A 25,399-nucleotide genomic window follows, 5' to 3' on the forward strand; every position below is an offset into this window, starting at 1 on the left:
GGGTGGGCGCACGCGGATGACGTCACTCTGCGTCAACCCGGCCCGGGTGTCGCGCACTGACCGCGTCGCCATGGAGCTCAGGGCGGGTGAGGGTCCTGTCCCGGATCTGGCGGGGGGTCTAGGGGCTACGGAGGGAAGGATGGGGGCAGGGAGGGCCCATGGGGAAGGCGGATGGGTCATGTGGGAAGAGGGCTGGGGTCGAACGCGGGCGGGATACCGAGATAATGGGGTCAGAGGGAGGAGGGCTGCTGGCCGGCCTGGAGGTGACGTCCCTTAGCCCTGTACCAATCATCACAACTGCTCCCGAGAGATCTTCCCTTCCCTACCATTCCTGCTTTACAGAGGGAAACAGGCTCTCGGCCGCTTGCAATGTCACCGAAACGCCGGGGCACTTCGTCCATCATTGTCTTCCTAACTGATGCTTCGGGCGTCCCAGGCACTGGGGAGGCTGGGCCCAGAGCTCCCCGGGCCTTGGTGACTAGTTGCAGGAGTGCCCGGCAAAGATCACCTAGAGCTCATGGCGCGCCAGGGTCCTGCCCTGACTGCACGTGCGGCGTGAACACCGCACAGTAAGCAGTTGCTGACAACGCAGGGGGGTGAGAAAAAAAAGACCCTTGGAGGTGCTGCCGCGTGCCAGGACGGAGCTCAGCTAGAGGGAGAAGAGTGAAACCGGAGCTGACCTGACCCGCAGCCACAGCACAGGGCCCGGCACTTCACACATTGATATATGTCGCCTTTTATTTTTCTGACCATTTCCTATGTTTTCAGAACTTTCCAAGGGCAAGGACCGTGCCCTTGTAGTCTCTCCCTGCCCTCCCAATTAGCCCAGTGCGTTCTGAATGGGAGTCACTCAAATGTTTGTGATGAATGGACGCTCCAGGGCAGGGCCCCGGTTTCTGCATGTCTTGTGTTGCACACAGAAGGGTCTCGTTAGGGATATTGTAGGACTTCTGGGTTGTTAGTGAAAGTGATGATGTAATAGCCTTAGGATAGTTGTGTCAATGTGATTGTTTCTGTTTTGGAAAAAACAAACAAACAAACAAACAAACAAAAAAACACAAAACTGTGAGGATGCTCTGGGTTCTTTTTTTTTTTTAATTGATTTTAGAGGGAAACATCAATTTTTTTGTTCCACTTATTTATGCATTCATGTGTTCATTCTTGTATATGCCCTTACTGGAGGTTGAACCTACAACCTGACATATCAGGATGATGCTCTGCAACTGTCCCGAGAGCTTTCCGGGCTTTGGTTCAGCCAGGGCCTCTGGGTGCTTAAAGGAAGGATGACTGTCTTTGAGCACTCAGAGCACGCCTTCTGGGGGAGATGGTGTCTCAGTCCTGAAGGGAGAAGGGGGGCTGGACCTGGGAGAAGGGGAGAGGAGAAGAAATATTAAGGCCTGGAAATGAGAGAGGTGGGCAGGTGTGGGGGCCAGGGACCATCAATGGTTGAGCCACTTTATGGATTTGAAGTGAGGGATGATGGGAGATGAGGCTGAAGTGGCCAGCAGAGTTTTGCAGTTCATTCCACACCTTCCAACAGAGGAATCTGCAAAACAGTGGAGCAAAATGGAGGAGGGGAGACTTCCTAGAGGTGGTGCTAAAGCTGGGCCTCGAAGAAAGGGTTGCCAGAGGGACAGGGAGCTGAACAGACTTCCCAGCAGAGGCCAGCAGGTGCAGAGTCTCTGGCAGGAAGTAACAGCTGAGCGCTGGAAGCTGCCCATGTGGCCCACCCAGCGGACACCAGCACAGTCTCAGCCTGCATCTTTAGGAAGGTGTGCTCCCTAAGCACACCGAGTCTTCCCTTTTATTTCTGGAGGGGTTCAGAAGCACAGCCAGGCCGAGGCACCAGCAATGTTCAGGCTGGGCTGCAGGAGGCTCTGGGCTCTGGCTGGGAAGAGCCCAGTATGCATGCTGTGCCATGGGGATTTAGGTCTAGTCTGAGGGCAGGCAGTAGAAGCCTCTAGCTGTGGCCCTTACATCTTAGAACTACACATAGACTGTTAACAATTGCTATAAAATGGGGGGAGGAATATAAAAGCATACATGAGTAAAAAAAAAAAGGCTGGACCTGCTTACTGCCCATCAGTAGGGGACTGCTTGTGTAAATTTTGACCTGTTCAAATAGTGGGATACTGTGCAACTTGCAAAAAAATATGAGGGTGCTTTTAGATGCCATATGGCTAATCGGCAAGATATTAAGTAAAGGAACAAAGTGCAGAGCAGTGTCGGGTACGTAGGGTACATAGATAGATAGCACTCCTCTTCACAGGAGCTTACATGTGGGCACTGAGTCTATAATACTTCCAGGTTGGTAGTGAGAGTATATCACTGAAGGCAATTAACACATAAATGCTTTGCTTCATAATTCAGTGATGCCGTATAATAAATTGTTATGAAAACAAGTAGTACCGTTTCCCCGGTGTCTTATATTAATTTTTGCTCCCAAAGATGCGCTAGGTCTTATTTTCAGGGGATGTCTTATTTTTCCATGAAGAAGAATACGGTACACATTTATTGTTAAATGAAAATAAAGGAAAGTTATTACCTGTATACGGTACGGTAGTACGGTAGTTGTCAACACAAACCAGACAAACTGAATCCTACAGTATCAAGAATTTACTCATTTATTCAATGACAATCATGTCATCATCTTCTGGAACATCATCATAACAATCTAATTCCTGAATTTCCTGGTGAATTTCTTGTGACTCCATTTCTTTCAGAATCAGCGGACCAAATCTCTCAAGTTTAGCCTAGGGGGAGACCTTATTTTGGGGGGGATGCTTTATATTTCACTCAGAAGGAAACCTGTAAGTAGGTCTTATTTTCGGAGGATGTCTTATTTTCGGAGAAACACGGGTAGATACAAATTTCTGTACAAGGTTATCCGTTTGGGCCCACAAAAACAAAAATTCAGTGAATATTTTTAAATGTCTCTATTCGAAAGTGCTGGTTTTGTTTTTCTGCTTATCTGGAAACTGCCTTTTTATTTCTTTACTCCAATAGGAGCATATAGCCAATGCAAATTTTATTAGGACTGCCACAGTCTAAGTACAGTATATTTGTTGCCCAAAATTGCATTTCCAAAGTTGGACGTAGAAGAAAAGATCCCCACACTAACAAAGGGGGTTGGAGTTGGCAATCCTAAATAACAGCCGGTGTACACGTAGCTGAGGGCTAAGGCAAGCTTACTGGACTTACAGCAGGAGCAGACCAATCATAGCTGTTTCAAGACTGAATAGACAGTGCTGAGTGACAGCACTGTGACTGAGCACAACACGCATCCCTGGTGATGCTGGTTACATGGTGTGGGTTGCATTTTGTTCTGCTACAGGTTAGTAGGACTGGGTTAAACATTGGGATTATGTTAGTTTGCTCAGTCTTTGGACTTTAATAATTTGTCATGGATGTAGAACTTCTCACTAACCCTGATTTTATGATGGGGAGTTCAGAAGCTCTTGGTCCTGGTCTGGCCTGTAGAGAGTGGAGGGTGCATGAAGCAGGCATGGGAGCAGCCCTGGGGTGCATGCTCCATGGAATTCCTTGCCGCTGTTTAATCAGACACCCTTGTTATGACAGGTGTTTCCAAACAGGGCATTCGGGAGCAGATCTGGGACTACATGGAAGCACAAAATATAGCTGAGTTTCCCTGGCCTGTCCATCGTAGGATTCCCAACTTCAAGGTACTGAAACGTCCCCAGAGCATTCAGGAGGGAAACGGTATTCCTAAATGAATAACATTAGTGACACCGTTACCATCCTGTTCCGTGGTGTGAAATCCAAACCACCAGGTGGGAGTGTTTCTGTGTTTCGGGTGTCCCTTCACTCTCGGGGCCCCTTTCTGTGCAGGGTGGGTTGGTGGGTTGTCTTACCGACATGGTTCTCAGTCTTTGTTTACTAGATGCAGAATGAAATGTTTATCTGGCTGAACACATGTTATTGGGTCCCCAAGAATGGAAAGGGCGATGTGCTCTGAGATGTCAGCCCACTGCTAGCACCTCTGGAAAGAGGGAGGCTTCGCCAGGTCCGGACGACTCTGGGCCTCAGGTTCCCAGCCGCTCAGAACAGAAGACAGTCAAAGTTGTCTGTGAGAGGATCAGTAGGAGCAAGTTTGCTTGAAAAAGGCAACATGCACAGCTCTAATGTTTGGCATTCATGTTTCCTGAGAGAAAAAGCAAGTGCCTGTTGAAAATATACTGCTCTCTCGGCCGGAAGGGTGCAGCCCGTGTGCTTGCCATCACCCCCATTTGGGCTGGACATTCTCTCCCAGCCCGGCTCCCGAGAAGCAGGCCCCAGCCCTTGCCTGGTCCTTACCTGAGCTGGTTGCGAGGCCATCCTGTTCTGAAAAACTGCTCTTTTGGATGGTTTTGTTGCTACTTTGCTTTGTTTTCATGCTTGTTACTCCAGGAAGAACTGTACGTGAGTACAGGGGAAGGATGGCAGGTGCACAGAGTCAGTGATAATCTTTCAAAACAACCAGCTAGGACCGGGACGGGGGTTCTGGGCTTGGGCTCTAACCCGGGTCCATATGCTCTGTCTTGTTCAGTGGTGTTCACAGGTGTGTTCCTTTGTGAAAATTCATTAAGCTGACACATGATTGGTACCCTTTGGGGGAGTGTGTTTTATATCTGTAGCAAACGGGCTAGGCCAGCTTTCTCAGCCCCTTTCTACCCTGACTGCTTTCTTAGACGTTTCTTTGTGTGACTCTTAAATCCTGTTTCACGCACGATGGGTGCTTCCGCTGTCTGGGAGGGATGCCGGAGCAGGTGCTCAGGCTGCAGTCGTCCTCAGTAACGTGCAGTTGCCTTTAACACAGGGTGCGTCTCGGGCTGCTGAGCACTTCCCACGCTTGCAGGCATTCAAAATGGCCAGGACCATTAAAGTCAACCCTGATGCTCCCCAGAAAAACGCTCGCTTCTTCGTCCTGGACGTAAGTGCAACTTTGTCTGCTTGCCTACCCAGGATGCTTATCTGGCTTGCCAAAACATCAAAGACCTCGAATTTTTTGCCAAAACGCAGGAAGTTAAAGTGGACCCCGATAAACCGCTGGAAGGCGTTCGGCTGCTGGCGCTGCAGGTAATCCCATGTCCCTGGTACTGAAACATCCCCAGAGCACAGACACCTGGCCCTGACTGGAAGGCGCTCCCCACGTGGCTGGTAAATGCGTGCTGTCCTGTGCTCAGAAGGCTGGTTCTTCTAGTCCCTCCCATGCAGAACGTGCCCTGGAGTTGTTTTTCCAGGAACAGTCCAGAAGTCTTTCACTTGCTCAGCAGTCTGTCAGTCAGAAGTCCTGGATGTTTCCGGAATTCAAAGATAAAAGACATGCAAGATGATGGCATTGAGGCATTCTCAGTTCTGATGTGCTCCATCAGAAGGGGAAGAGTACAGTGTTTCTTTCTTTCTACTACCTTTGTAATATTTCAGTTCCTGGAAATATGATAACCCACGAGTCAGGAATTTCTTGAGTTCCCAAAATATATAAATTAGAACAGTGTTTCTTAATTGTATAGGCCCCCTTTCAAAAAACGTTCTCCAGGGTTGCTTTACATTATTATAATTCAATAAGTGTAAACATAAAACTTGATATAAATTTTAATGCTCATAGTTCTTACGCAATGATAACATGAAAATAAACATATACTACTAAATTAAACACAAACAAAACTTTAAAAGCAGTAACATTTATATAACCACTAATTTTAGGAATGGGTGATGTTTTGCTGAATGCATCGCTGCTGATAATGGGAATGCAGAACTGAGAGCAGCGGGGCAGGGTCTTCGGAATTCTGACTTACCCTCCCTACTCCTCTTAGCCGTCCAGAGAAGCCTTCGTTCTGTAGGGCACCTTTCAACCCCCGTGGTGAAAGGAATACCATAGAGTAATTTTACCAGGAATGGGGAGAGAGTAGGGATCCTGCACTATCCGGTGTAGGAAGTGTAGGAAGTGATTCTGCCTTCTGTTTGCGGTTCAGCCCCAAGAGGCCTCTGGTGTAGGCTCTTCTGGAAGCATTCTTCCTTGCCACCTTATTTTCTCGGTCAGTAAAGCACTTTGATGAACTAGAGGTGGTGATAGCAACAGCAGGGAAGGACCTACAGTGAGCAGGTATATATGAAACCCATTTCTTTTTTTCTTTTTAAATATATTTTATTGACTTTTTACAGAGAGGCAGGGAGAGAGATAGAGTTAGAAATATCGATGAGAGAGAAACATTTATCAGTTGCCTCCTGCACACCCTTCACTGGTGATGTACCCGCAACCAAGGTACATCCCTTGACCAGAATCGAACCTGGGACCCTTGAGTCCGCAGGCTGGCGCTCTATCCACTGAGCCAAACCTGCTAGGGCTAGGAAACCCATTTCTATCTAAACATTTTCCTATGTTCATTTAATCCTGCTGACAGCCCTGTAGGAGAGATCTCTCTTCCCATGTGACATTGGAGAAACCAGACACAGAGAGGTCAAGTGTCTTGAATAAGTCACACGTCAGGAATGATAGAGACTGGATGGGACACTGAGTCCTCATTGTCACTTTACTTATTTAGGGGAAATAATAGCCACGCTGTATTTCAGGCTCTGCCAGGCATAGGGATGTGGTGGTGAAAAGCACACAACGTCACCTGTAGCCCCTATGCTCTAGGGCTACAAGTTCATCGGTGGTTTCGTGTAGTGGGTAAACAATCATGGAGGAAGCCGGTAAAACTGCAGGTTCCCTAGTCCCATCTGAGTGCAAGCAGGGACCTGGCTTCCCAGCTCAACCCCAGGCCTTGAATTGGTTTGTGCTTGAGAACCGTTGGCCTTGGCTGCACTTGCCAATACTCACTGCACGTCAGTACCCTTCCGGGAGCTTTGAAGATGTTTGTCACTGAAGTCAGGTCCTGAGTCAGGCTCTGAGCAGGTCTGGAGTTGCTAATGTACAGCTAGGGTTGAGATCTGCTGAGCTACAGGGTGAGCAGCTTCCAGAGAAGAGGGAGTAACTGGAATCAGCCGTCAGTGTGCCAGAGCCATCGGAGACGGCACATGCCAGGAACCCAACACCGGTTAGCGCTCAAAAGGAAAACAGCATGCGGTCATTGCTTGTATGAAATACTCTTCTCCGTGGTTGAAAATGTTTATTTTAGTAAGCCAAACTGATTTCATGGGTCTTTTATTGGCCTCAGGCTGGCTTCTCCTGCACAAAAACCGAGGCATACTATTTTTTACACAAAAGATTTTATGAATGTTATGATTGCCTGTGGCCCTCCCTGGATGATCAACAGGGATGCCCGGGGCAGTGGTTCTCCTGACTGACCAGGTGGGCTGTTAAAGCAGGTTGCTGGGCCGGCTTCAGGTCATTTCTAGCAAGTGCCAGGGGTTTCTATGGCTGCTGCCCAGGGGCACCCCCTCTGAGAAGCCCTGTGTCCTCTGGCACTCACAGCCTGAAACTACAGTCAAACCTGCTTCTCCAACGGCTTCCATGTTGACCAGTTTGGTTTACAGAAAAAAAAAAAATCTTATTTGTCAAACAAAACTTTATTTTTCAACCTGACCACCCTTTTATGATCAGCAAGACAAAAAGTGTCTCTTAGGCAACAAACAAAGGAGAGAATGCTTTTGTTGCTGGCGATCAGCACAATTTTAAAACATAAAGAGGCCATAGGGAGTGCTAATGTTACTAAGGGTGTGAAAATGCTCATAAAACCACAGTCACAGGCAAGTGAATAGGCAGAAAAACTGTTGATTGGATCAGTGAAAGGCAGTTAGCCCAGGAGAGCATGTTTGAGGCAGTGGTACATAGAAATTTCGTTTAAGGTTAGTAGGGAGTGGTTCGATAAACTTAAGAAAAATGTGTTTATTTATAGATTAAACAGTACATTAGACATGTACTGTATAGAAGAAAGGTTAAAACAGGGAATCAGCTGAAACCGGTTTGGCTCAGTGGATAGAGCATTGGCCTGTGGACTGAAAGGTCCCGGGTTCAATTCCGGTCAAGGGAATGTACCTAGGTTGCAGGCACATCCCCAGTAGGGGGTGTGCAGGAGGCAGCTGATTGATGATTCTCTCTCATCGATGTTTCTAACTCTCTATCCCTCTCTCTTTCTCTCTGTAAAAAATTAAAAATATATATTTAAAACAAAAACAAAAAACGGAATCATTTGGGAGTTTGGAATGGATTAATTCATTAATTCATAAATAATTTACATTATTTCTAATGAGGAAAATGTTTTAGTTTTCCAACAAATCGCTTCTTGAACAGCCTAGTTAGAGAACCGAGGTACCACTGTAGAAGATAAGGGCTGTTGACACGGATGAATATATAATATTGATTCTATCCAAGTGCTGACCTTTTAGATTGTGATTTATTGAATAGCAAACTAGAGATAAATGCTTGATGGCAAAACATTCTTAATGTAGCTCTAGCGACTAGTTTCAAATTAAAACAGTAACTATATAATTAATGCTGAGAACAGGGAACATGGGAAAGTTATGGTTGGAAATTTTATAAGAACAGACCTTGGTTTGGATTCGTGTTGTCATTTTTTTGCATGTCACATTTTCATTGGCAAGTGAAGTAGAATTAGCTGTTAACAAATGCCCTGCGAAAGGCTGGGGAAAGTAGTGTCTCTAAGTAAAATGAACCCCCATACATTTATTTATTTGGTTGCAAACAAGTCATTTCCTTGGCAGACACCAAGAAATTGCAGATAATAGTAACTTGTTTCACTCCTGAAATGTTAAAAACATATATAAGAAAGTTCCTATTTCATTTTGTAATTTATCAATTTTTTCTTTTAAAAGAGCAAAAAAACATTGTTGGTTCCAACACCAAGACTGAGAACAGGGTTATTTAATCGGATCACACCACCCCCTGGGGCAACTAAAGACATCCTGAGAAAATGTGCCACCTCTCAGGTAAGTGTGCAAGAGGAGAGGAATGTTTCAGCTGCAGCTTCTGCTCAGAATAGCCTATAATTTACCACAGCGCTGGACATTTATTTTTATCACAGTCAAATGAACAGAGATGTTGCAAAGTATTCAGCAGTCCTGTCATTACGGGAGCCAGGTAGAAACATGATGAATACACGGGTTTCATTTTTATACCTTGGTTTCTAATTTTGTACTAAACTGGCAGATTATAAATTCTGTTAAAAGAGAAAAGGAAAAACAAATTACCTGGTACTCTAGCCCCCTCTAGTGTTAATCTGTGATATTTAGTGGTCTGTAGATTTTTATCAAAGGCCATGAGAGCAATTGGGAATACAGGATAGAATTTCCAAAATATGTTTAATTGTAATGACTCACCAGTTGTAAATTAATTATTGCTTATATATACATATGTATGTATGTATATAAAAATGCACACGCACTTTGAATAGTTATAAAGACAGTATTTATTAAAATTCATTTCAGTTTTTAAATATAATAAAATCTACAGACATAGTGTATATACATTTGGGAGGGTCACCCTATATATGTATATGTGTATAAATGGGTATGTATATATGAGGATATATATATACATTGTATATAAGATATTATTGAATGCCTCACCATGTAATAAAACCAAAGTGTGTAACTATTACATTAGTGTGCATTATAATGGAATTTATCTTGTAGTTTACAGATAAAGAAATATAATTTGGTGGTTTTTCAGACTCCTAGAGTAGACCCAGGTCATTCGATTCTTTTTTTTTTTTAATTTGATAAATCTTTATTATTCAGATTATTACAATTGTTCCTCTTTTTTCCCTCCATAGCTCCCCTAAACCAGGTTCCTACCCCACCCTCTGCCCTTACCACCCCCACTGTCCTCATCCATAGGTGCACAATTTTTGTTCAGTCTCTTCCTGCACCCCCCCCCCCACTTCCCTTTTCCCCAATAATCGTCAGTCTGCTTCCTTTCTATACCCCTGTTTCTATTATATTCACCAGTTAATACTGTTCATCAGATTTTTTATTCCCTTGGTTTTTAGATTCACTTGTTGATAGTTATGTATTTGTTGTTCATAATTTTTATCTTTATCATCTTCTTTCTCTTCTTAAAGAATACCTTTCAGCATTTCATATAATTCTGGTTTGGCAGTGATGAACTCCTTTAGCCTTTTTTTTAAATTTATTTGTGAAGCTCTTTATCTGGCCTTCAAGTCTGAATGATAGCTTTCATTCAGTAGACTAATCTTGGTTGTAGGTTCTTGCTATTTATCACTTTGAATATTTCTTGCCATTCCCTCTGGTCTGCATAGTTCTGTTGAGAAATCAGCTTACAATCGTATGGGTGCTCCCTTATAGGTAACTAACTGCTTTTCTCTTGCTACTTTTAATATTCTCTCTTTGTCTTTGCTCTTGGAATTTTAATTATGATGTGTCTTGGTGTGGTTCTCTTTGGATTTCTTTTGTTTGGGGTTCTCTGTGCTTCCTGGACTTGTAAGTCTATTTCTTTCACCTGGTGGGGGAAGTTTTCGGTCACTATTTCCTCAAATAGGTTTTCAGTATCTTGCTCTCTCTCTCCTTCTGGGACCCCCATAATTCTGATGATGGTACGTTTGAAGTTGTCCCAGAGGCTTCTTACACTATTTTCAACTTTTTGTATTCTATTTGCTTTTTGCTTTTCAGGAGGAGTGTTTTTTACTTCTTGCTATTTCAAATCTTTGACTTGATTCTTTCGATCCTCTAGTCTGCTTTAGGTCTCTGTATAATATTTTTTATTTCAATTAGTGTATTCTTAATGTCTAGTTGATCCCTTTTTCATATCCTCAAGGAACTCGTTTAATTTATCGGCCTTTTCTAGGAAATTCTTGAAAAACCTTGTAACTGTGGTTTTGAACTCTATCCAGTCTTTTGCTTTCCTCCATTTCCTTCAATTGAGACCTGCCTCTTTGTCTCCACATTTTAGCTGCTTCCCTGAGTTGATGGAGTGGCTTTGCGTGCTACGTGTCCTAGCAGGACCCCATAACTCAGCCTCCCCAGTTATCTGTGGTGGACCCTCTTGGTGCAGCCCTTTGTGGGCTGTATGAGCAGTCTTGTAGTTAAGCCTTGCTTGTTGTTGGTATCACTGGGGAGAGTTGATCTCCAAACCAAATGGCTGTGATGATCAGCATTGTCTCGCTAGGAGGGCTTCTGTGCTCAGCTTGGATGGGGCGGAGTCTCAGGGTGCAGACAAGCTTTGGTTTCCTGTCAGCCCCACCCTAAGAGGGCCCTGTTCTCCGAGTCTCACGGCAATTGCTGCTGACTGCGCGCACCTCTGAGAGAAGGTTGCTCTCGAGTTTCGCCCGCTGCCAGACAGTCCAATTTCTCCCTGTCCAGAGCTGGATATCAGTACAATCAGGAGGTTTTGTTTTCCTCCCCAACAAGAAAGCTAGCCACGCATTAATTAGCTGCCCACCCTCTCTGTGTGCCGCGAGTAAGCCAGCAGCATATTCAGCCGCCCGTCCTTTTCGCGCTCACAGATCTCCACACCTCCACAGCTCCTGAGACTCAGCGTTCTTTTCTCTCTTTTTCTAGTTGATAGAGCTTCCACTCAGCCAGCTTTCTGGTGGTTCTGGACGATGTCCAATCTTGTTTTCCAGTTAGAATTTTAAAATTGTTGTGGTAGGCTACATTTAGGTGTTTACCTTATGCCACCATTTTGGTTTCTCCAGTCATTTGATTCTCAATTTGCTGAAATAAAAAATAGGGCATCAAGATATTTTTTTTACAGAGATTTTTCACTTGAATCTAATGTGTAAAAATTGAATGCTTTATTGTTATTTATTGATAACCTGTTGTATTCCAAAAATGGAGTTTGATGAGGCTTACAATAGTACATAAAATAAAGTAAAATAATAAAATATGTGTGGGAAAAGGCGCAAAGGGAAAATAAGGAAGAAGAATAAGAAGCAGCAGTGGTTCAGGTTGCTGCTCACAACTGCAAACCTGTGACCCTCTTCCCTTCACAACCTGGGTTGCAGATTTGAACGCACGTTTCTTGGAGCGACGGGATGTGTTCCGTGTAAATCATAGGCTCATGACAGTAACTTAGTCTTTTCCTGGGATTGAGGTCCAGGTTCGTGCTGCTATAGTGGTCTGTCACTCGAAACAGCATCCCTCTCCCCTCCGAAAGGGGACCACCACTCTGCCAGGAGTTGCCCATGGAGCACCAACACTGGCTGTCCCACACATGCACTCCTGAAAGCTAAATGGCCCACGAGAAGGCCAGACCCATTCCCATGGCTGAACTTTAATAAGGACTGAACAGCAGGGTTTGGGCGTTTTATAGCATGAGATACTGGATCCAAATCAGAGATCCCGAATCATGAACTTCAAAAAGATTTTCATTTCCATTTGATTTATGGCTCGGGAAAATGGTGAAGTGGGGAGAGACACACAGGTACAGATTTTAGTGCGATCATTATCTTGTTTGCCAAAGCTCAGTGGCAGAAATACTGCCTCAGTGTCTGTCTCCTCTAGGAGGCTCCGGGGGCTTCTTATTTCTTGGAAGATGAGTCTCTGAGTTTGTCCTCACCACCTCAGCCCCCTGACACCATCACACCCAGCCATCTATGCCTGTCATCCTTGTCGTTGTATTTGCTCGGACACAGGAGTGTTCTGGTAACCACCCTGTGGGCAGGCAGAAAAGTGTGTCAATCACATGATAAGTCCGTCTACCCATCAGTGACTCTTTTTGTTGGTTGGAACATGACTTTGGAGAATCGGGAGACTCCTGCTTGCTCATGCTCTGTCTGGCGAGGCTTAGCAAGTGAGGCTGGCTGAGTGAGGGAAGAGGAATTATGACAGAGTACAGCTCAGAAACCCCACACAGCTGTCTGCTCACTGCGGCTGCCCAGCACTGAGCCCATTAAAACTGAGTTGGGGCCGAAACCGGTTTGGCTCAATGGATAGATCGTCAGCTTGGGGACTGAAGGGTCCCGGCTTCGATTCCAGTCAAGGGCATGTACCTTGGTTGCGGGCATATCCCCAGTAAGGGGTGTGCAAGAGGCAGCTGATCGATGACTCTCTCCCATCGATGTTTCTAACTCTCTATCTCTCTCCCTTCCTCTCTGTACAAAATCAATAAAATATATTTTAAAAATAAATAAATAAAATAAAATAAAACTGAGTTGGGGACAAGGGCTGTGGCCTGAGAGTGAGGAAAACAGGTTTTCCCGCAGTGGGAACACCGAGGCTGTTGACTAGTTTGACTGTTGGGAGTCCCCCAGACTAATCCCATGTACTGATTCTGTTCGTGGCTTGTCATATATCGATAGTTGTAGACGGGAGACAGGGGCCAATACCACACCTAGTGACTCACTTCTGCCAGGTACTGCTCTGAGCAGCGTCCCAATCTGGTTTCCTAGGTTAACTGTAGCCCTTGTTATGGAATCACTGCCTATCAGCTTCCCTATTCGTTAAATACAGGCCTCCACTAGTTAGCACACATGCGGGTACTTTTGGTGCACTTTGGTTGAATAAGTAATATTTCAGAAGTGAGAGTGCTATACACCAAGGTAATGGCCTCCAGCCTTTCATACTGCATGAATGTGGCCACGTCTTAGGTGCCAAATGCTGTACCTCCGTGTTACTGTTTTGTCGTAACACCAGCCCAGCAAGCCTGGGGTGGTGTCCCTGTCTGAAAGATGAGGAAACTGAAGCCCAGAGCGCGTCCTGCTGAGTCACAGGGCAGAGGGGGCTGGACCATGTTCAGAGGGCCTCCAGAGCCTGCCTGTGTTCTCATCACGGTGCTCTTCTGTGGCCCGGGAAAGGGTTTGCTAAAAATCATGAGGTTAATATCCTATCTGTTTGTGCTGTCAGTTCCTCTTGGCGTCTTTCCTGAGAAGACACTGTGGTAAACCATCCTAAAATGGCTTTCCTGAGATTCCCTTCTCTGCCATCGTTGTAGGGCTGCGTGTGCATGTTTCTCGCAGGAGGTTGATCCCGACTCGCAGTCTCCTGTGAGCTGTGAGGTGGGGCAGCTGCTCGCTGCGGGGAAGCTCAGGTCTGTGTTTCTGTCCGCAGGGCGTGAGGGACTACAGTGTTCCCGTGGACTTGGACGCCAGGGTCCTTGTGGACTTGGTGGTGGTAGGCTCCGTGGCTGTTTCTGAAAAAGGTAAGATTAAAAGCAGAAACCCCAGTGCGACCACTTAGCCTGCAGTTTGCTTTCCACTGGCTCTGCTCTGCTTCTGAGCACCAACAGCAAGGAATTTCAGCTTCCGGTCACATGCCTGGCTTCCAAAACCAGTACATCTATCATTCATTTTTGAAAAGTTAACTCCATCCCTCTCACTCCTGGCCCCACTTAACACTTTTACAGTGTTTTCACTCTTCTCAACAGGAAAAATACAGTAAGATGTCCCCTTCAGGTGGTGAAAGGTTTTCCCTCTGTTCTTAACTGGCACTGAGCTGAATTTATTTGCAGTATGTCAGTAAATTGCTGGTTTTGGGGAGCCTCCAGTAAGTGGGAAACCTTAACTGCTACCCCTCTTGTTATGGAGCAGCAGCATTCTGGACAAGACGTGTCCTAGGCCTGGTGCTTCGTGGTGCAGGCAGGTGAGCTGCGAGGCTTGATGCTTGGGGGTGTAGGTGAGCTGTGAGGCCTGGTGCTTCGCGGTGCAGGCTGGTGAGCAGTGTGGCGCTGGCCCTCTGCTTGGCACCCTTGGGTGGGCCCCTGTGCTTCCCAAGGGACCTCTTCCCCCTGCACTGCTCTGCCCCAGCCCAGCCTGATGCTCTTTGAAAAACAATCTGCTGATTCTTTGCTGGAATCTCAGACCTGCTTATACAGTGTGATTTGGATCCCACTAGGAAAGTGTTCTCTCTCCTCTCATCTCCAAACTCTTTGTTTTTATTTAAATATGTCCTCATTGATTTCAGAGAGGAAGGGAGAGGGAGAGAGAGATAAAAATACCAATGATGCGAGAGAATCATTGATTGGTTGCCTCCTGTAAACCCCAAACCAGGGATCAAGCCCATAACCTGGGCATGTGACCGGGAATCTAACTGTGACCTCCTGGTTCATAGGTCGACGCTCAAACTCTGAGCCATGCAGGCTGGGCACCCAAAGCTTTCTCTTTGAAATTAATTGGTCAAGGTCCAGCTCTGTCTTCAGGAGAGGTTTTCAGTAAGTAGTTGGTGAGAGATGCTCCAAGGCAATCATTGAGCTTGGTGTTTTTAAATGCTGGTCCGTAGCATCTTCACCTTCAATTTACTTTCTGTCTTTTCCCAGCTCTGAGCTAATATGGGAGATGTTTTGTGTTACCTGTGCACAGTTACAGATACTTTACCTGTCACAAGGGGGTTGCACATGAGCACACCCGTCCTACGTGCCTCCCAGGGGCCAGGAGCCAGGCCAGTGGGGTGTTCTCTGCCCAGGGCCCACAGTGAGCGGGAGGAGCAGACAGCAGCCCAATTTCAGGATCATGTGTACAGCATCGGGTGGAAGTTAGGACGGGCAGCAGCTGGGTCAGAGGAGGCACCTGTGAGCCTCAAGCAGGGCATCATCTCAGAAGTGACACCAGGGCTGGCCCTTGCACGCCTCTCTTCCCACCGCCTTGTTAATCACAGAAACCATCCAACTTTAATGATTTGCCCATCTGATGGCATTTCATGTGCCCTTGGATTTGCATCAGTTAGGAGTGAAATTCAACATTCTCATCTGTGTGCTGCTGTTCATCTGCCCATCTCTTTCTGTGGATGGTTCATATCCCTTGCTATTTTTCTGTTGAATTAGTCTTTCTCTTATTTCTTTGCCTGCACTGTTGAAGGCTTTTAATTGTAAAAGTATCATGATCAGATCTGGATCTCAGATGCACAAGCAATGATGCTTACTTACACTCTCGGTGGTGAGGCTGATGTGAAGTAGAAGTCAGAATTTCTGCACTGTCATGGCTGCTACCCAGAGGACTGTATAGGCTCAATTTGGGAGCCAGAGGCATGTTACTGCTTACTGTCCTGCTGTGTTCTTTCCTCCTGTATCCTTGGATAATAATCCCTTTGCTATGCTACCATTTACGAATTAGCAGAAATACCACCCTCCCTCAGGAGCTGTAGGGTTGATTGGGTAGCTGTGCCATCTTAAATCACATAGCCCTGATTTTAGAGCTTTTATTTTCCCTTCAAGGAAGGAGATGAGAAAGATTTTGCCTTTAGTAGGAAGTTACTCTTAGTCCTTTTAAAAACTCTTTCGCCGAAACCGGTTTGGCTCAGTGGTAGAGCATCGGCCTGCGAACTGAAAGGTCACTGGTTCTATTCCAGTCAAGGGCATGTACCTTGGTTGCGGGCGCATCCCCGGTGGGGGGTGTGCAAGAGGCAGCTGGTCGATGTTTCTCTCTCATCGACATTTCTAGCTCTCTCTCTCTCTCCCTTCCTCTCTGTAAAAAATCAATAAAATACATTAAAAACAAACAAACAAACAAACAAAAAACCAACTCTTTCATTGTTTTTAAATGGAGCCCTGATAACACAAAGCTCACATAAACGCATGTTCAGTTACCTTTTGTAGCATGTTTAATCGGTTTGACGTTCACTTCATTGTTGTGTTAGCCACTGTACTCAGTGTTGTTACTCCTCTCTGATTCCTCTTTAAGTTAGTTCTCAGTGGCCACCTGTGGAGTTACTATGGAAGGCCAGGAATATGGGGTCCATGTTTCTCTCTTCACTGTGACGTAATGAAAAGTTTACTCCTGAATGATTACCCGGACCCTACTCAGATGTTGATTCTCTGCATTGTCTCCTAGGCTGGAGAATTGGGAAGGGAGAAGGTTTTGCTGACCTTGAATATGCCATGATGGCGTCGATGGGAGCAGTCAGCCAGGGGACGCCAGTGGTAACCATCGTCCACGACTGCCAGGTGCTTCCTGTGGCCAATGAGCCACTGCCGTGCTCCTCTGAGAGAGTGAGGGGTCGTGGGGACGGAGGGGACGGTGGGGAGAGGCAGACCAGTCCCTCCCTGTGTCATGAGTGGCATTGATCAGCTGGGGCTGGGCCTGTTTAGTGAGGGGGCAGCTAGGCCGCTCCCAGAGGATCCGGGGAGATGGAACCTCCACTGCATGGTGCCGTGCACACTGCAGCGTGTTCCCGTCCGCTCCTTACCACTTCTGTTTGCTTAGGTCATCGACATACCGGAGGCGCTTCTTGAGGATCACGACCTCACCGTGGACTATATTCTTACTCCAACCAGAGTCATCGCCACGGGGTGCGAGCGCCCAAAGCCCACAGGAATCATATGGTCTAAGGTGGGTCAGCGTGTGGCATCGAGGGCAGCCACAGCCTCCCCGTGGCCAGTGCTGGCCACAGCTTGGAGGCATCTCTCTTTCCTGTGTTCTCCGACACAGGACGTTCGACATGGCTGGACGTTCGAGTTATCGTGAGCTTTTCAATAATTCAGCTCCTGAATCGCTGTCTCCAGGCACAGACGTAAGAATTACTTTGCACACCCATGGGATTCTGATTACCAGCCAGGTTCAAGGTCTCCTTCCACAAGTCATCTAGCTATAGACAGCAGAAATGAGCCGATCACTAGGAGGGCTAGCGACTAGGATTTATTTGCCAGCTGGTTTATAGCATTATACTTAGAGATACTGTAATTAGAAAGCTAGTGGGCACTTGAAGGCATGGGTGGCATCTGGGGAAGACAGCCCATGCCCTGGCTTGTCCTCCTCTGAGTGCGCTTCCTCTGGAACCTTTTCACCTGGCATTTGGAGGGACCTCAGAGCACTGTCATCAGTGATAAGCTCTAGTCTCATGCAGAAGGGTTGTATTTCCATTGCAAATACTTGTGGCTTTCTGTTCCTCTTTGCCGGCAGCGGCTCAGACCTGCCCTAGCATTTTAGAATGGAGGGGATTTTAAAGACCCCATCCTTCTCTCCTCATCTCTGGTTCAGGAAAGCGAGAGCCAGAAGGAAAGCCACGTATCCAAACCGTAAAGCCTTGTGTGGCTGAGGTACAATTGGAGCCCAAGGCTCTTCTTTTGGGTTGGCAGCAGATGCCTGCCGTGTCAGATCCCTGATTTATATTGGACTTACATGTGTTTGTAGGGACAGGAATCATTAAAGGGCACATGAGTGACTGATATCTGTTTGCTCCAGTGAAGCGTGATTGCAGCATATAAAAGAAAATCAAATTCGCTCTTTGCTATTTTTTTAGTTACACAAGGGTGGAAATATGTTTTTATGTTTGATTAACAAGCAACATCTTTCATTGCACATGGCACAAATGTTCCTAATTGCCAGCCAGGAAAAACAGTAGCACTGCCGTGGAGCTGTCCTGAATGTGATGTGCAGCCGTAGGTTGGCTCACAGAGGCCTTTCTGTCCGCGTGGGGAGCCGTCGCCGAGCCGTCAGCATAGAGCACAGAAACGGCAGGCAGCTGGCAGGAGCCGCCTCGCTGCCCGGGGGCTTTTCCGTTTAGAATTAGGGGGGATGTGGAAGATACGCTGACGTTAGCTTGTCACTCCTTGTACCCAATGAACATCCTGCTCTTGAAGCAAACAGTTTTACGTGAAAGGACGCATCCGTCATCCCAGTTTCTAAGGGCCCTTTGCACGTGCCCGTGCGAGGGTGCTGCAGACTCCCCGCTAGTGTGCGCTGTGGGTGAAAGCGTTTCACATTCTCCAGCTGGTTGCGGGTGGTTCGGGGGCCAGCCTAGAGTGTGTGCAGCAGGACGTATTTTTGCTTCATGTGACATGTTTTAAAATGAACTTCTGTCGCCCGAGTGTAGAGCCTTGCCCCGTGGGCCAGGTTTCCCGAGAACACTTACTTCTGCCTGAGGGAGCTCTGTGGTTCCACAGGGCAAAACCCACGGTGGGTACAGCACATGAGGGTGGTCACCCTCCCCCGGCCCAGACAGCAGGGACTGAGAGGCCTGCGGTTCCCGCTGCTGCTACTTGCCATGGAATGACGTTTAGCTCCTCCACGTAGGTATAGTCAGACTTTTTCTCTAGTTGTAATTGCAGGTTTTGATCATGCTTTCTATATACCACATCTAGTAACCTGAAGAATCTAATTATGATTAGTTTAAGTCAGTTTTTTTTAAATTTTTTTTTTATATTTTATTGATATTTTACGGAGGAAGAGAGAGGGATAGAGAGTTAGAAACATCAATGAGAGAATCATAGATCAGCTGCCCCTTGCAGACCCCCCGGGGACATGCCTGCAACCAAGGCACATGCCGCTGACCGGAATTGAACTGGGACCCTTCAGTCTGTAGGCTGACGCTCTAGCCACTGAGCCAAACCGGTTTCGGCTTAAGTCAGTTTTTAAATATTCTGAAAGATTATAAAAATCTGAACTTCTTAGGAAGGTATAGTGGGGACATGGGAAGGAGTCGGGTGGGCTGGACTTAGATAATCTTTGGGATCTTGGGGGACCTAGAGCCTCTAGGCCTGTGAGTTTAATCGCCTCTTGATGAATCTGTTCAAAAGAATTTTGGAGGGACAATGGGCAAAAAGTTTCTGTCGATTAGAAAAGAGTAGTCACATCTTGTGGAAATCCCATGGCACAGACATGATTTTTTTCTATGTGTCTGAACAGTGAGCAACATGAGAAAGAGCAAGCCTGTCTGTGCACCATCTTTCCATGGCAGCCGAGTCTGTGCCATTCCGAGGCCCAGAAGGACAAGTGCCGCTCGCAGAGGCTTCTCTAAGAGACTGAGAGTGCGTGCTTCAGTGAGCGTGATTGTAGCATGTGAAAGAAAACCAAATTTGCTCTGCCAGGGAGCAAGGCTGGGGTCCACTCGGAGAGAGCTCTGACCCTCAGAGGGGCTTTGCCGAGGTGGGGAGTGTTACTTGGACCAGGTTAAATTAAGTCTGTAAGGAGGCGCTAGGCTATTCTTAGGTGTTTGTTTTCTGTAAATCTTACTCTGATTCATTGCTTTTTAACCAGAGGCCTGAACACTTGTTGTGGTTTGGAAGTCCATGAGCAGACACTGTGGAATTGTATTATATACAGAATTGTGGGAGAGTCCCAGGGAGGGAACCCCACCCTCTGCAGGAGGTGACTGGGCCAATCGGGAAGGTGCTGCCCCCCTCAACCTGCCACTGCTGCTGCCTCTGGCCTCCCTCTGTGAGAGGCGACTGAGTGATCAGGGAAAGGCGCCACCCCTGTCACCCGCTGCTGCTGCCACTGCCCACCTCCACGATGGCCTGCCTTTGGCCCTCATAGCTGCGGCCATTTGCCTGCCTTTGGCCTTGCAGCCACTGCGGTTTTGTCCGGGAGACGTCCAGTCTAATTAGCATATTACTCTTTTATTAGTATAAATTCTGCCCCAGCTCAGTGGTCCAGGCTCAGGCTGACCCACTGGCAGCCCTAGGGTCCCTGCCCCAGCAGGACAGAGCCAGCCGTCTCCACACTGCAGGCCCATGGAAGCAGTTGCAGCCTGTTCGGGAGGCTCCACAGTTGAGCCTCATATACTGGGACACCTACCTTTCCTTTGTTGTAGGTTTCAGGAATTATCTGTTGATTGATTAGGCCAAAAAGCCAAAGATGTCCTTTGTATAGAAGTCCTGTCCATTGAGACTTAACGTTGTGTGTGTGTGTAGTTTTTGTTATTTTACACTCATTGCTGAATCAGTTCTATTTCAGAGAAATGCTTCTTCAGTGGAGGGTGGAGAGCAGGAGGGGATCCCTGTTGCCTATTACAGACCTCATCCTGCCCAGTGGCATAGGTCAGGGGGAGGGGACAGATACAGAGGCAAAAAAACCATTATCCTGGGGAGCCAGCAGGGGACATGCCATTTGTGACCCTTAGCCCTCATACTGCTGACCGCAGCTGCCCCCTGTGCGGGAGGTCCTCAATTCTCTGCTTCTGGCCTCTGGGAGAATAGAGAAAGCTGCCCGTTCTTGCCAGCTGCTGCGGCATGTCCTCAGCCAGGGGCTCAAAGCTACAGAGTAGGAGAGGGGGAACGCACATCACAGGGCTCGTGGCTTACGTGCACATAGAGAGCACGTGTGGCAGAGGCCCCTGTGGGGTTTCCATCTCCTCCCTCCTGACCAAGTCACGGTCCCTTTGACACCCTGACCAGCTGGAACTGCTTTACCTTTTCAGATCAGCTGTTCGATGATGGGAAGAATCCCAATACTCAGAAGCCTTCGCTCCCGAGAGAAGCAGGCCGGGAGAGACGTCACGCTTAAGGATGAGCAGCCGCACCTGGAAGCCCGCAGCCAACACTCAGCTCCGCCAGGCACTGTAAGAAGACCCGGGGGCCCAGCCCAGCCGGAGGCAGGTTCCCCGAACGGGGAGGATGTGCCTTCTGACACTGTTTATGTGGGGAACCTCCCCCAGGACACCCGAGTGAGTGAGTTGAAGAAAGCCCTCAGAGAACGGGGCGCAGCCCCACTGCGGCTCACCTGGCAGGGCCCCCAGCACAGGGCCTTCCTCCATTTCCTGGACCCAGCCTCGGCCCAGGAGGCCCTCTCCCGCTTACAGGGCTTACACCTGGGTGCCAACACCCTGAAGGTGGAGCTGGCCGGGCAGCAGAGGGCCAGTGACCCAGCGGGTGGCCATGCTAGAGACCCGCACCCAGACCATTGACTGACTGTGACAACTGGACCTCCAGAGGCCCGCATCCTAGGATGCAGCCCAACTGATGCTACACGAGCTGCTTTGACAAGGTTCATTCTTTCTAGGAAGTCACAGCCTTCAGGCCCTGCCTGGTGACCTCCTGACGAGTAGGAAAGTTAACCAGTGCACTTCCTACACTCCGGAGGCTGACTTCCCCAAGGATTCAGTTCTCTTTGTCATTGCCCTTAGCCCACTGGGTGGTATAGCCAGGCTGGTCCTCTGGAGAGACAGCAGTTGGAGGGTTTAGGGGACCAATGAGCAATAAGCGAGTGGGAGTAAGTGGTGACAGTGTTTAGGAGAGTCTGAGGCCCCGGCAGGGACCAGACACAGGAGCACTGTGGGCAACCAGGACATGTGCTCGTGCCCTGGGACCCTGCCTGGCACTGCTGGAGGGGAAAGCTGCATTCATATCGCAGAAGCCAAGTACCTCCGCCTCCTGGGTACAAACCACTTGTCTCAACTCAGTCCTGGTGTCGGAAATGGAGAGCTGGTGCGACCTGGACCCTTGGTTGTGTGGGCTCTCCTGCTCTCCTCTGTTCTCTCCTTACCTTTCTAGCCCTTCTCCTCCCCCTTGGCTTCGCTCTGCCCTCTGTCAGTGCCGGCCACACCCCTTCCCTCCCCCCTGCACACAGCAGGAAGCGGCTCACAGGAGACAGTGGCTTTGGAAAGTGAGCCATCCAGGCCTGGGTCACAGGCAGTCCCCCAGGTGCGCTCACACTCCCATTAGCCCAAGGCCTGTGTTTTCGAGTTTTTTCCTCTAGTACCTTGTTCCTAAAAAGGAAGCTGGATTTTGGCTGAACTATGCTTTCCAAACAGAAGCACTTTTGCAATTGATCCTGGGCACAACGTCAAAATAAGCATTTAAGTGGAGGTTTTATTTTTTCCAATGTACACGCATTGGAAATTTTATTTTTTCACCAGAGGGTCTTACTGTGTATTTTAAGTACATTATTATGCCTCAAGAGGCCAGGCCTTGCATGAACTTTCAAGAAAATATTCTTAAGGTACTCAATCACCCTTGGAAAAAGCATTTTCTTTTTGGTTTTACAATGAAAATACTGTGGAGACTTCAGAAAGAAAATCTACCCAAATAGATATCCAAATAGACATTTCTTTAGCAAAATGGGACAATAAGAAACAACAAAGAATTGTAATTCGGGCAAACCATGTGAAAGTCTTGAGAAACAAAGGAGAGGAATGCTCTTTTATGGACTTGGGAGGAGCTGTTGTAAACGAAGAGCCCATTGGAGGAAACATAACGATGGAAGTGTAGTGACTTTTCGTTGGCTGAGTTATGGAAGCTTCCCATTGGCTGAGCTGTTACTAGGCCAAAAGGAATCCTTTCTTCCTCCTGCTGAGGCAGCAAGTAGACTCATGTCCTGTCAGAGAAACGGGGTTCGTCCTTCCTGTTGAAGTCAGTAGTGTGCATAGAGTGACACGTGTGAAAGACCTTCCTTGCAGCTTCTGGACTCCACTTTCAACGAGGTTTCTGTTTATTCATTTTCACCATCCTTAGATTTGTTCATTAAATGCAGACTCCTTTTCCAAGTTGTCATGAATAAAAGAGTAGACAAATATCTTAAAATTGACCAGGACCTTCCCTGCCTTGGGACCTCGGGGCTTCTTCTGTCTTGGCCTGAATGTCCACCTCATCTGCAGGACTGGCTTTGTTTTGTCACTGGGCGTTCAGCGGGGATGTCAGAGGCCAACTCTGGCCACCCAAACCAGAGCAGCGAGCTGATCATCTTACCTGCTCACTCTGTTGCCTTTTGTGTAGCTTTTCTCTTTTTCCTGAACACCTCTTGTATTCGGCATGCTCTTGTTTGTTTTTTGTTGACGTTTTCACTGTTGACTAGCACTTCAGAACAGGAAATGTGTCACTGCCTATCTTTTTCACTCCTGTGTACCCCAGCTGTGAGCAAGCCCTGGCAAATACATAGCAGCTCCGGAAACGAATATGTGAATGGATTCATCCAAGCCCAGAGAGGGAAAGGAGAGCGTGATGATGCCACCTGAGGCCCTGTGTCCAGTTGTGCCTACACCAGCCCGCTGTGGACTGTGACACCCATCAATAGTGATCCCTCTTGGTTAAACCAGGTCACTTGGGTATTCAGTCACTTGCAGTCAGAATAATCCAGATGTATTGATATACTGATCATCTGAATGAGTATTATCATGTTTATATTTGTGGGAAAGTAATATAAGGAAAACTAAAGACCACGTGTCTGAAATATAAGTCCCCCAAATGTACCAGCCTAGGCCCACCTTTCATCCCTCCATCCTGCCTCGGGCAGACCTGGGCAGGCTTCATCAGAGCCACGAGGAAGAGCACTCAGATTGCAGGGCAAATGCTGAGGGACCCAGCTTTTTCTTCCCAAGATTCGAGTACTTGTCCAAATCAGAATTATATAATTTACATGATGATAATGAGGTTAAAGAACGGAAAATGACCACTTGACAACGTGCTGAGAAATACAGACATCTTTTAAGTGGAGCTGTCTTGGCTTGTGGGTCCCATCCTGTATTTTTCTAAATGGTGGTGTGCTTTGCCAGTGGATTTGCCTCGGGCCAAAGCTGCAGTGGCACAGTTTCCAGAAACTCATCATGAGTGCTGGCCTCTGGGAGCCCAGTAGTGCAAGTTTCAATATTATAAAGTTCTTATTTCTTCATGTATTAAGATATTCTATATTTGACAATCAAAATCCCAAAGGATGTTTTCATCGAACTTGATAAGGCCAATGTCAAAACCTACTCTAAAGCGTCAGTGCTGAAAGCAGTATGGTTCTGGCAAATCAGCGCATCAATGGAACATAACACCTCCGAGCAGGTGGGATTCTAGAATATATTACTAAGTAATCTCAAAGCTGGGAAGGACTTGCTTCTTAAGAAATGGGATGAGAGCTACTAGCTGTTGTTTTGAAGGGTGAATAGAGCAACTTGGATTTCATACCATACATAAAATTAAATTCCAGGCTAATTTAATAGACATAAAAAGAAACAAAAGAATTTGGAGCTAATACAAGGGAATGTTTTATAACATTGGGAAGGGTTGCATAAGCAAGATCCTGAATTTAAGGATTTTATTCCTTAGTTCCCTCTCAGAATGTCAGATTTTGATTGGTACAGAATCCAAATGACCCCAAGATGAGCCATCTGAAGAACATTCTCCAAGTAGGAAAATTGACTAGTGCATTTCATGCATTTAGTGGGTATTAACCTCTTCAAAGCTGCCTAATGCAACAAACTTTGGCTATCTGTAAATCAGCATGGAAGATTATTTATCTTTCTGTGGAGTTTGGGAGCTGGCACCCAATTCATGTCATACTGTTAGCATAGGCAACTAGGAGTTTACAAAATAAAAGGGACCCGGCTGGCAAAGCTCAGTGGCTGAGCGTTCACCTATGAACCAGGAGGTCATGGTTTGATTCCCGGTCAGGACAGAAGCCCGGGCTCTGGGCTCTATCCCCACTGAGGGGTGTGCAGGAGGTAGCTGATCAATAATTCTCTTTCATCATTGGTTTCTGTATCTCTCTCCCCTCTGAAATCAATAAAAGGAGAAGGGAGCTAGACTGGCTGAGCCTGATTAAGTCAGGAAGTTACAGCTTCAGACACCTTCAGACAGCTTCAGAGGGAAGCCACGTCCTCTGCCAAAGGGGACTTAATCCCTGGGAGATCCACTTTCCAGTCTCCCAGGGAACAGTCCATTAGCCAGATTACCAGGACGGAAAAGGGAGGGGAAATTCATTTGCCTGGCACATGCGCAATAGGAGTCCAGATGGCGCCCATAAAGGGAAGGTATCTAGCCTGTGAAAAGGATTGGATTGGATGAGAGCACGAAACCCCAGAAGATCTAGAAAAGAGATTGGATGGGGAAGGACCCAGCACAAGCCCATGA

General features: G+C 47.1%; 1 protein-coding gene across 2 annotated transcripts; it reads left to right on the forward strand.

Moving 5' to 3' along the window:
* On the forward strand, positions 1 to 24,492 carry MTHFSD (methenyltetrahydrofolate synthetase domain containing). Of its 2 annotated transcripts, none has more exons than XM_036440714.2 (8): positions 1 to 86; positions 3,580 to 3,683; positions 4,817 to 4,930; positions 8,776 to 8,889; positions 13,969 to 14,059; positions 16,683 to 16,795; positions 17,055 to 17,180; positions 20,989 to 24,492. In XM_036440714.2, the coding sequence occupies exons 1-8, from the start codon at positions 17 to 19 to the stop codon at positions 21,472 to 21,474; spliced, it is 1,218 nt and encodes a 405-aa protein (XP_036296607.1). In that variant the 5' UTR covers positions 1 to 16; the 3' UTR covers positions 21,475 to 24,492. The 2 variants fall into 2 exon arrangements, with proteins under 2 accessions (XP_036296607.1, XP_036296606.1); XM_036440713.2 differs by lacking the exon at positions 4,817 to 4,930 and adding an exon at positions 4,963 to 5,076.
* Positions 24,493 to 25,399: the final 907 nt, after the last annotated feature.

The sequence above is a fragment of the Pipistrellus kuhlii genome, unplaced genomic scaffold (assembly GCF_014108245.1).
Source record: "Pipistrellus kuhlii isolate mPipKuh1 unplaced genomic scaffold, mPipKuh1.p scaffold_m20_p_17, whole genome shotgun sequence".
Lineage (NCBI taxonomy): Eukaryota > Metazoa > Chordata > Mammalia > Chiroptera > Vespertilionidae > Pipistrellus > Pipistrellus kuhlii.

Coding starts and splice junctions, on each gene's coding strand:
- MTHFSD (XM_036440714.2), top strand. CDS start 17: ATGACGTCACTCTGCGTCAACCCGGCCCGGGTGTCGCGCACTGACCGC. Junction 87..3,579: donor CGCCATGGAGCTCAGGGCGG/GTGAGGGTCCTG, acceptor TTGTTATGACAG/GTGTTTCCAAACAGGGCATT. Junction 17,181..20,988: donor CAGGAATCATATGGTCTAAG/GTGGGTCAGCGT, acceptor TTACCTTTTCAG/ATCAGCTGTTCGATGATGGG.